Source organism: Arctopsyche grandis, chromosome 13 (assembly GCF_051622035.1).
Source record: "Arctopsyche grandis isolate Sample6627 chromosome 13, ASM5162203v2, whole genome shotgun sequence".
Taxonomy (NCBI): Eukaryota; Metazoa; Arthropoda; class Insecta; order Trichoptera; family Hydropsychidae; genus Arctopsyche; species Arctopsyche grandis.
The window spans coordinates 17,342,872-17,355,730 of NC_135367.1; the positions used below are offsets into that span (position 1 = coordinate 17,342,872).

Below are 12,859 nucleotides of genomic sequence, written 5' to 3' on the forward strand. Positions count from 1 at the left end.
CTTGTCAAAATAATAAGATCGTACGAATTATCAATGACACAAGACATGCCCATTCATAGCTGGAGTCTAAGCACGTCGTGCCGGATGATTATGTGTGTCTGCGCTTTGATGAGACCTGCTCAAAACAGAGAGGAATGAAAGCGTATTTGGAAAGGCGTTCATCCAGCAATCAATGGTGAATGGTTGTAGAGTGTAGATGGTGATGATGGAGATAATTTTAAGCTAGAAAAAACTTAAGGTGCCGACACACAGAGTGGTACGTGGCGTGTTTTTTTTTTTTAGATAATTTTGCACAAAATAAAAAAAGCGTTAGCACGCCTAATTCATGCCATCGCGATCCTTGGAAAAACTCACCCCGGGAATGTTTTCGGTGATATTTTGTCATTGTATTGACAATGATCGATAACGGTGATTCCCATATTTGAAGAAATGTAGGAGAGACTTTTCAATGACAATGACTTAAAATACGCCCATTATGAATGGAAACCACGAGCACTACCATTGCTGCACTTTTCGGTGTGTTCTTATTATTAGTTTTGACAATGATTTTGTGGGTTGGATACAAAGTTTTTTTCATATGAAACCTCATCTTATTAACTAGATCAAATTAATTTAGAATTTTTGAAAATATCAATAAATCATTTAGATTTTACATACATGAAACTATCATATTTTTAATTTTGAGCAAAATTGATTTTCTGACTGATGTGATATTCTATTTAAAACTAATTAGCATTCATAATCAAACGACTTATTAAAATTATTGTTAATCATCAATATTCTACATATTATAATAATATACGTATTGATTCATTCACGTCAGTACATTATCTATGGAAACAGCAAACAATGTAACACTTGTAAAATTGTCGACGAGGATTTAATTGGACCTCAAATGCTATCCAGCAACATGCAGGTAAATTAAAATGAAAACTGGGTCATGGAGATAGTGAACTTTATATCCTTGACACGTCGTTCGTTGTGTTGCCCTCTGGCACAAAGAGTCGATCCTGACACGATTCCCGGCGAAGGACTATTGTGATTTAATAGATCAAGGATGCATTCGTTGCCGTTATGTATGCATGGCATCTATTCAAATGAAAAATACATTTTATATTCGTTTCAGAGCTGTTGCACGCCTAACAAAGATCCCGAAGCCTACGAAATGCACTATCAAGATGCCGAAGAGTGCATCATGCGCGATATGGAGACCCAGACTCCGAACACGCCTCCTTTGTCCCGTTCGTCCAGCTGCACTTGCATGTCCGAGTGCTCTTCTTCTGCTTTCAACACTGGTGAGTTTTTTTGTTTTTTTTTGTGTTATTATTATTTATTGTCATCGTCAGTGTTGTAAAATTAGCGCCGTCTACTCTAATGATGGTTGCTATGAGAGGTACGGCGTTGGTAAATCAGCTGGGAGTATCTTGCGTGTTGTAAGATACGCCTATTCCTTGTACGCGAGTTTTAATGGATATTTGACCGTTGATAGTGTTTTATAGTTTTCGATTTTGGTTTAATGGTTGTGTGGTGCGCGTATTCGATTTTCATGCGTGTAGGATTCAAGTGTTTGTGATGGGATTTCAGTTGCGTTTTAAATTGAACACCATAAAACGTTGCTCGCTTCAGTCATTTATAATTTCTCTCTAATGAATTCCGACACTTTTAATCAAAGAAAAATTATAAAATGCAGTATCTTTAAACGCGCACAAGTGACCATTAAAATTAATTGAAAGGATTTTTGCTCTTTTTCTACATTTTATATTTGTTTATCCAACTTCCTACAATATATAAATATCTCATAAAAATATGTAGCACTCGGATTTGTATTTTAATTATGTTGATATAACACTAGTGCTTTGCAAGTGTTTTTTTTTTTTTTTGAAAAGTACATATAACAATACAAAAGACCTGTATTTTTAATTAATCATTAAAATGTTTTTCTCGCTCAGTCAAATACGTAGAATATGTATACTTTAATTAAATAAATGATAAACTTATTTAGACAATTCATACTTCGACATATGGAGTGCTGTTGTTCTATTAAACATATTAAAATGATTATTTGAAGTTGAAATCCATGAGAGATTTATCATTTCTTAAAATGACCATTTTGACGAAATCAATAAAAATATTTACTGACCAAATAGTGATTGAATAATTTCTAACCAACTATAAATAATAACTGGCCAAAAACTTGGTTGCTTACAAAAAACATCTGAATTCGACGCGTTGAATAAAAAATATTAAAACTCGTCCAGCACGTACATATATACGCTCAGTATATCTAATATCCGTAAAGTATGGAACGCTTTATGCTCGAAATAACGAGGAGAGATAGGAAACGGAATATGTGGGTGAAAAGTGTGAAAAGGGTAGTGGATATAGTGGATTGAGTGAAGAGATTTAAATGGAAATTGGCGGGTAACTAGAAGAATTGTCGAAAAGTGGACTGAAGGAGTTAAATAAATTGAATTTAAAAAAATATTTATTTTCTCAAAAAAAAAAAAAAACATAATTTAATTTAATAAATATATAAAAATTATTAAAATAATTAATTGGAAGTGAAAAGTTATTCGCTTTGTTTATGGCAGTCGCCTACATCCGAATGCGGATTTAGCACGAAAAGAAGGACAAAAGAAGTGCTGGAATGGTACCCGAGAAAATGTATTTACAAGGATGAAATATATGCCACGAAGAAGATGTATAGACGAAATTTTCTAATATGTGTGGGATGATTTGCGCAAAACAGAAACGAATGGAAGTATGTTAGAGCAACATTCATCCAGCAGTGAATGGTGAATGACTGTAAATAATGATGATGATACTCTGTACCAAATTATACACTTTACCAAATATACCTATATTATAGGAAACGATTGATCTTACATATGTAAATACGTATGTACATAAGTACTTACTTTTAGAGTAAAGTAATTTAGAATGTATTTTTAAATTAGTTAGATAAATAAATATATTTGTGCATATTGTACCTAGATTATTTATATTAGGACATCAAATAATGAGCTTCATCACATGTATACGTATTCGAAACCCATTCGGGAAGGGTATTAGCTACATATATAAAATGCATTTGTATATATACATATATATGTACATATATACACACATATTGTACGTACATACATATGTATGTATGTATATAGACACACACACACACACACACACACATTGAATTTTCACAGACCGTGTGATGTGAAAGGAGCTTATTCGTTCGCGATTTCCCGGACGCGGGTGTATTTCCGTCTACGCCTAGTGGAAAACCCTACCCATGGAGGGTTTCCCGTCCGCTGGTGCATGATAATTTTCCCTTTAGCGATTTTCCCGACGGGCCGGACGATCAACATTTATAAATACAGCGTAGTCGCAGTCGACGACAACTTTAACGAGTTTATTTCGGTGATGTTCCACCGTCCCTCCCGTCCTTATTGTGAACTCGTCTCCCCTTCCCTCATCCTTTAATAACCCTAGTCAGTGAGGACCGAATTGCTGTTGGGTCGAATCGTAAGTGATTTTTTTTTCAATTTTTACGTACAAATACGTACATACATACGTTGTACGCGTGTGTTGGTTTGCTATTTTCGATTCGTTTGTACTTCAAAAGCAACTATGGTGAAATATTAACGTAAAACTGCCGGGCGGTCGGTCTGTGTGCAAAATAAAAAAGGGGTTGTTCGAAAAGGTCGATGTGTTATTTCCCCTCACCCCTCCCGTATTTTTTGGGGTTTTGTCGAATTTCGACCTTTTTGCATTTGAAGCGTGTCGGGTTTTTGGGTGCGTTTATAAATTTCAATTTACGTTTGTAATTGTCGGAGCGGGTTTGAAGAATGGTGTGAATTATTTCGGGGCGCTTTTTGATACAATTTTCGGGACGAAAATTGTACCCTATTAGTCTTCGATGTATGAATTAAATTTAATTCGTCTTTCTCGGTAAGTTATATGTTAGAAAGTCGTACTATTGTATTATATTTAAAAAATATTTAGATCGACCATGTCGATCCAATATTATAATCATAGTTTTCGCTCTGCTCATATCTTAGTATTAGCTGATTTCATACGCCATTTATTTTTTGGAGTTGACTATGAAAGTAGTATCATTGGCATATACATATGTATGATATTTTCTTTCATACGCCTTCTGAATAACACTCGTCGTCCAGCCACTTTACTAGTGGTACTTTTTACACTTTCTTAATTACCATTCTATAATTATTCTTATCCACCTTTAGTTTCCTCTTCTGGCCACGTGACTTGATATTTGTCATTTCAATCGCTTCCCTTTCTCTGCTCTATTCATTCACATTTCCCCGTTGTATACTAAGCATACAACGTTATATGAATACATTATATGCTACTTTATATACAAGTATGTATAATATTAAAATTAATTAAAGATTTTAATTTACTTTCCCAAGGGCATGTTTTTTTTTGACGCGACCATATACATCTCATTTCCTTAATTTTAATTATAATTATTTTGATCGCAGTACCAAAGATCGTGACACGATATATAAAATGACCAAAGGAAAGCAGTTTATTTGATTTCAATGCAATTTATAATAAATTGAAATTCAATATCCAATTAATATGCATGCATGCGACGCACTACAGTAGAATTATTATCGAACCGCGCCCCTAACAAATGGCTCGAATACGATGCGCGTCATTAGTTGACGACCCCTGACATTATATGAGTTAAAAACTCGGCCAATATCGAAAAACCAATTCGGTGAGTACGAATTTTATTGACAGTAACGGTTCCAAATGTAAAATTTGCACAATAAAAATCTATCATATTCATTCCGCTTCAAATGGCAAACGAAAAACTACTAGTTTGAATTTTTTTCCAATAAAACCACACTACGTGGAAAATGGTACGATGAAATTGAGTTGTATTAAAATATATACAAATGTATGTTTGCAGGTTCAATCCCATCAGGCAGCGAGGACGAAGTGGCCACAGTCGACGATGACATTAGATCGTCATCCTCGTCGTCTGGCAATGATGCTGGGAGGGCGAGGGGTGGCGGAGAAGAGTCTGGCATAGGGACGGCTTCTCCACCCCCCAGACAAAGGAAGGACGCAGACAAGGGTGAGTTGGGAGTTTTAATTAATTTTCGTACTGCAAAATCAAACATCAAAGAAAAATAGCAATTATTTCTTTTTTCGCGACCGTTTGCCGGAGCTTTTCGGAATGACTGGTGACTGAATTAAAACGCGGTAGCGCATGTTTATACAATGTGGCAGATAGGATGTGGCTTTGAATTGCGCTTTTGTATTAGTTAGTTGACTGTTGAAAAATGTGAAAACATTTATAGAATTGGTTTTTATAAAATGTCAAGTTTGCTCAAAAATCAATCAATCAAATTTAAACCGACCGCAAGTCAGTCATTGTGATGACAAACTGTTGTCTTATCTCTATTGTACCTAATCAATTGGCTTAAATTCAAATAGAATGAATTTTCATACGGATCATGGAAATGTTTTCATATCGTTTTTTCTATCGAATGCCATCTATGTTTGTTTCATACAACTATTTTTTTTTTATATTAAAGTAACAAACCAAAAATAAATATAGATACTATGTACATATGTATGTATACTAATATATTGTGTAATTATTCAAATGCATTCAATTTATTCACGACAATATTCCGGTGTTAATAAATCGGCTCATTCGAGAAATATTTATTCATCAGTAATAAACTAGTACAATTGACTAGTTTATTTGCAATCAATATTCAAATTCAATACAGCATTTTAATTTATGATCTGGTTTCGTGCTTTTCCGTACATACATACACATGTGCTCGTAATCGTATTTAAAAATTTCGTATAAATTATATGTAATACATATATGTATGTATGTAGGTAATATTTCGCTCATTTAATTGCATCTACATAATCGACATAATAATTTTATTATTTTTCAGCGCATACAATTATGCACTTTATGAGGCGCATTTTCAAAAAATAAACTCGTTCTCTTCATCATTATCCAATTTGCCTTTAAGGCGAATCCCCCCTAATTAGCGTTGACGTCTTAATTGCAATGGTTGTTGCCGACAACCTGCATTCGGATGGGTGTCTCGCGCTAATGAAGCCATCGAGAGTGAATCTCTCGAAAAGAGCACTTTCACTGCACTTGAGAAACTGCAATTCATCTCATAAATATATAGCTTATGTCAAACGTCTGCATATAATCTTCCTTTCGCACGCGATTTTTGAAATTGATATATCCAATATAAATATAATATATACATATGTACATAATCACATGACATGTAATTTAAACTTATGTATTTTAAAAGTTTAATATAATTTAATATATTTTATTGCATGGATACATTATATTTGACATGACAGGAATTACCCCAAGACGACACATGGTTAGATTATTTTTTGTAAATAAGTACCAATGATTTTTCTAGCAGTACATAGAATACTATAGAGATATCTATGGACAATCAACAAAATTTTTTATACACAGAAAATTTGCGAGAAATACATAATGTATGTAGGTAGTATATATTTAGAAGATTCGACAAATTGGAGATGTTAATAACTCGAATTTGCGAGAAACCGATGGGGAGGATATCGATTTATTACATCCGTCTCAAAAATTAAGCTAGAAAATTCGGAAAATTCTAGCTGGAGTTGGTTTATCTGTGTTTTAATAACCACAAGATCTCACCGGTAGCATATTTGACTGGAAACTCTATTTTGGTATGCAATACTTCTGCACGGGCTGTGCATTGGTAGAGGTACATAATATTTACGCATATGTGTATATACGTAAAAATAATTTTATTATTATAAATTTAAACATTCGATGTATATTTATAGTTTGACATGATCCGCTTAGCTCGCAGGAAAAACACGTATTGTGTAGAGGAAAATGCGGCTTAGTGTGTATAATACTGAGAGTCGATTAAATTTACCCGGGAAACCTTATAACGACAAACCTTCGCTTTATAAACAATTACTGTACAATGTAGGTATAATATGTAGTGTATGCAAATATGATATATGAGCCGTTATATGTATTTGAAATTGACGTACATAAGTTCACTTTTCTTCATTTCAAGAAATATCCCGCACAAAATTAAATATAATGTTTTGCGTTTTACAATATTTAAAAATAGTAGTGCCCTGTAATACGTTTATTCTGCTTTTCTGAGATTTTGGGCATGTCGAATTAAAAGAAGTGATAGCAATTGGTGAATTAAGTGAAATATAAATTGTGTTTTTGAACTGAAAATTAGACTTTCGCCACTTTGAAATATATCGGCTCATATATAGTAATGTTGACATTCATAATAGTGACCCGCGTACATACATACATATGTATAACATATCTAATTATTATAGCTTTAATATATTATATATGTAAAATTTTATAGATATTTTTCGTATTTTCGTATTTTTTTCTGGTAAGCAAATAAAAATATAGACACGAAATAGGTAAATAAACATGGAAGTTTCCCTAGATGTGTTGAAATTCGCTAAATATTTGCAGAGTCCTATTTACATGTTACTACATATGTATATGTACACTCATATATACATATTATACAAACTAACATATAATATATTATACAAAAAAAATATATATGTATATACATATATCTTTTGTCTCAATTTGTTTGGGATCTCCACAAGCGTATGATACGCTTACACCACTCACACATCCCCTAGCAATCCAATGACATTGCAGAATTCAAATAGCAATTCAACGGCTAATGATAGCTCAGACTATAAATGTATCGCTAATGTCACTAATGGAACAGGTAGTGTTAACAAACCTATTCGCACAGTTTAATTAAAGCAAGTCACTACCGAGATGCGCTTGTGCGATCAGTGTCGATTTTTAAAATTCTTTTTATATTTTTTGTTGTTTTTTTATAGGTCAAACCAGTTCGAACAAGTGCAAAAGGAAGGAGACTTGGGAGCGTCTCAGGAGGAAACAGTCAAACGGTAATGGGATGTATCCGCTGTTCCGAAGGTTATCTTCTGGAAATGATGTCTGGGTGAGAAGGACCAGTGTCACGACTCAAACCATGACTCCCGAAGATCACACGTACAATACTACTGAAGAGATGTCTTCAAATGAGAATTTTCCGATGGACTTTTCTCCCGGCGATACGTCTATGAGCGACACTTCGCTCCGGAAGCACATTTTCTCTCGAAAGTACAACGGACTGAACCACTCCTCGAGCGGTTTGGACAGTTCGGTAAACAACGTGGACGAGTTGAACGAGGAACCGAAGTCTTCGAAGCCGGCGAGGCCGTCGTTTTTGCAGTTGAAGCCTTCGAATTCGGGTCAGTTCTCCAGTGCCGATAGTCCCAACTCGTCGGCAGATTGCCTCGATGATTCCGGTGCTTATAAGGGATTTTTGGGTCAGATCGCCGGAAGGGATCAGCCGTCGCCCTCCAGTGCTTCGTTGAAGTTGACGATCGCTCCTCTGTCCACGGATCTCGGTAGTAAATGTTCCAGTGTTCCGGTTTTGATGAGGAAGCATAATGGGACCGGGCGACACATGTTCAAGAGACAAGGCTCGGAAGATGGTCAAGATAACGTGAGTGTATTTGTTTTGTTAATTTTTTGACACTTTTCCAACAGATTGTGTTATTGTCATCTAAATTGGATCATGCTGAAAAAAAATGGAATCTACACATGAGCCGTTATATTTGAAAGTGGAGGAAGTCCAATTTTCAGTTCCAAAAAACTATTTCTGTTTGACTTCATTCACAAATTGCTATCTCTTCTTTTTTTAATTTAAATGTATACCCGGAAGCTTTAACAAGTAACTGCAATGCGCCTTTCTGGCCAGAAACATTGTACATTTGATACAAGTATTATACAAAGAAAATACATATCAATTAACACCCACAGAGACATCGATGGTGAAATTTGTAAATTTTCGGCAATTTATACAATTCGGCGAAATACGAGATTGCTGAAAATTGAGATTTGTGAGAAAATGGGTAAGGTTGCGAATTTTTTGGAACCATTTCATTGAAAATCAGATATATTTGCAAACTCTGATAGGAAAAGATCGACTAGGAGTCACAAATCCAAGGTCTAGCCAGTGGGATTTGAACCCGTGACCACTCTGTTCAAAGCATTGTATGCTAACCACTAGGCTGCTGGTTTTAAGTCGATATGTCCAGAATTTTGGAATAGCAGAATGAACGTATTACTGGCCACCAGTATTTTTTAATATTTTATTTTTATGTTTTGCAAGATATTTCTCGAAATGAAGAAAATGCCACTTTCAAATATAACAGCTCAAATGTATGTACATATATAATTGAAGTTTTATAACATTGTTGTGATTCAATTATAAATACTTTTTTTGCGTTCTACATATGAAGGTCTATTCATACTGGCACAGCACAGAATGGCAACTGCACGTTAACAGCAATACGAAAAGTATTCTTTAATACAATGTATGGCTACATTCATATTTAATTATTTATTTTTTATTTCAATCAATAAAATGTATACTCGCCTTTATAGATCAGATACATACAAGCATTTTATACAAAGAGAATTCATACAAACCCACATCACCCACAGTGACATCTATGGAGAAATTTTTGCAATATTTTATTATATAAAAATTGAAAAAACTTGAGATTTGGAGAGCAAATGCCAATTCACGCACGACGTGATATCATAGGAGTAAGTGCACGCGTACTAATGAAAATGCTCATGCGCTTATGAATATTTTCGGAAATATTGATATTGTGAGAATATTGACTTGATATACCCAAGCAATATTGCAATGTATCGTCGCTCTCTGTAATGTATATGTAAGCTGATTTTGCCTTGCACTCGGCCAAAACTGGTCGTGCGGTGCTATATACATATGTATGTAGTATGAATAGAATAGTATTTTCTATGCACTGCTGTGCTGGAATATTGTCATGCAGTGCTGGATAGTATGAATAGACCTTTAGGCTTTTTCAAACGGCAAAAAATAAATGTGAAAAAATATTTTTATCGTTTTTTTTATATTTTCTATAACATATAATATTTTTACAGGTGTCGCATCGTGCTAGAGCTCAATCAGAAAAACAAATATCAGGTATGTCTTATATTATGTCATATATTTATTACACAATTTATATCATTTTGTCCGAGAGTAAAAAAAGTTTAGCAGCCTAAAAGGTGTAACGATTTAACATTTCATATTCGATCCTGTAAACAGCTTCCACAAACTCGTAATGCGATAGGAAAAACTTTTGACGATATTTTCATCGATAACTTTCTCGATTTTCACTGATTACGTTACAAATCGAGTTTCGAATTTTATTATCCGGCGCTTTGAATAAATCCTTTTAATACCCCGCTCCGAATATTATAATATTATTATTCTTATCGTATTCATATCGTATTTACTTAGAGGTATCTGATTATAGATAGAACTATATAATTTTTGGATAATAACCATTTTATATGAAATTTAATGTAATACTTTCCATTACAAACGAAATATAAAACAATAAGACTCTACGACAGAGTGTTTTTTAATATATTTTTAGACTCTTTCACAATTAGAAACACAAACAAATCTATCACTCATTCACATACCTACAATTGTGAATGAGTGATAGATTTGATAGACCTGTGGTACAATTGAAATTGTACAATTGTACCACACCTGTAAACGGGTGAGATATTTTCAGATACAAATGTTATTTTTTTTAGATTCAATTTAAAATCTACTTTTTGCAACAGTAACGTGTACTATAAAGAAAAATATTAAAAATAATATATTACATATAAATTTCCTATGGCTTCGCCAAATATTTTTATTAGGTTTTTGGTAATTCGTCGTATTCGTAATGATATGTATTCGTAATGATATCCATTACAATTCATCTTCCTTATGAGCAAATTTGGCAACTTACGGCTATGATTCTCCAACCATTAAGATTCTCATCTTAAATATGGTTTTTCAAAATTGAAAAACACTCCTTCCATTGATCCAGATTTCATTCCTGGCTTTTTTATTACAAAATTAATATTTACTTAATTAAATCCATATAATTCAAATAATGACAGATGGGGGGGGGGGGGGGGTAGGCTAGTTTGGTAGGATCCGATTCAACAATGAAAACAGATGAATTGGCCATCTCATAGGAAGCTATCGACATGGAGTCGCATCCGAGATCTGGTTGGGCCTCGAACCCAAGACCCCTAAGTTGTTAGCATTATACACTAACCAATGAGCTTTACTGCTGGTTTTATCTTAAAATGTTGTAAAACTGGTCTCCTATCACCGCGTTTTTTCAATTTAACAATAAAATCTTTAGTTCAAAACTTTATAAAATCTCTACAACCCTTTTTTTTGTATTTTTTGACTCAATTAATCGATGTACTGTTCTCGGAGGTTTATTTGTGTTTTGTTATGATGTTTATTTATGATTTTTTCCTACACCAAATAAATGTACTAAAAAAAATCACCAGAGCGCAAAATCACAAGTGTATGTATAATCTTGGATGCGGTGCATCCGCTCTAAAATCGCCAGACAAATTGAACGACAGATTGACGGACGGCTGCTTTAAATGCAATTCTCGTCTTCTCGAATGATAGATTGCACATCAGATGACGGGTAACCTTTCGATGTGCACAGATGCAATTATTAAAATGGTAATTATTAAAATTGATTTGGATCTATCAGGCGAGTTTAATAAGGGAAGATTCGATAAGTTCCGAATCTTGCCTTATTAAACTCGCCAGAAAGATCCAACTCAATTTTAATAATTGCATCTGTGCACATCGAAAGGTTACTCGTCATCTGATGTGCAATCTATCATTCGAGAAAACGAGAATTACGTTTAAAGCTGCCGTTCTGTTAATCTGGCGATTTTAGAGCGGATGCACCAAACCCATAATCTTAGATGAATTGAAATGTTTATGCTGTTTTATTTTATTATCAGAGCTTAGTGTTAACGTTATATTTTTTAGTAATGCAATGTATGTACCAAAGTAGTAATTTGACTTTCAAACGACGTGTCCATTAGATTTCAAAATTGTTTGTTGTAGAAAATGTTAGCTAAAGAAATTCAAAAAACCTAAATTGGACATTATCACTGGGTAATTAATTGATCCAAATTAAACCGAAAAATAAAAATTTACTTAATGTTTTCAATAAACAGATTGTTAATATAATGGAAAATAAAAAAAAGCAATTCACAATGTAAAGACATTTTACCCAGTACTCATTTATTTGAAATATTATCGATCAAATCAAGTTTTAAGCCATATTTTAAACCAAAATTTAAACCAAATTTATTTATGTATATAAATTTATTTTAACTTTATTTATCGATATTTTGGATAAATATATGCTGATATTACATACAATATGTATCTATCAATGGAAGTTTGAAACTGAATATTTTAAATAATATTTTTTTTTGTATGAAGTTTGGAGGGTTTAAAATCGCACATGTGTTATGTTGACGGCCTTTGAATGAGAAACGCATTCTGTTTTTCATTCAAAGGCCGTTTGAATGAAGTTTCATTAAAAACACAGCGTATTTGAATACGGCCTATACCGAGTTAAGTTTTGCGTTCAAAGATCGCAATATTTACATACTATAAATGTAAAATATCATTGTTAAATTGATTCAAACGTAGTTTCAATATAATTCAAGTACATATGTCACGTGAAAATAAGTATAGTAGTTTGATTGAGTTCAACCTTAGAAAGGTTTATATACTAACTTCACTCACATACGCAGCTTGTTCTCGAATATTGAATTCGAATACATAAATAAATTACATAAGTAGTTAAAAAAATCTTATGTAAACTAAATGGAGCT

At 33.4% G+C, this 12,859-nt stretch overlaps 1 protein-coding gene across 2 annotated transcripts in view; it reads left to right on the forward strand.

Annotated features, from left to right (window-relative positions):
- The window catches only part of cv-c (RhoGTPase activating protein), a 297,593-nt gene that overhangs the window by 136,822 nt on the left and 147,912 nt on the right, over window positions 1-12,859 (forward strand). For both annotated transcript variants that reach the window (XM_077445087.1, XM_077445088.1), the window contains 4 exons: window positions 1,127-1,295; window positions 4,943-5,110; window positions 7,927-8,597; window positions 10,070-10,112. In XM_077445087.1, coding sequence (XP_077301213.1) covers window positions 1,127-1,295; window positions 4,943-5,110; window positions 7,927-8,597; window positions 10,070-10,112 — 1,051 coding nt within the window. The remainder of the gene's footprint in view (window positions 1-1,126; window positions 1,296-4,942; window positions 5,111-7,926; window positions 8,598-10,069; window positions 10,113-12,859) is intronic.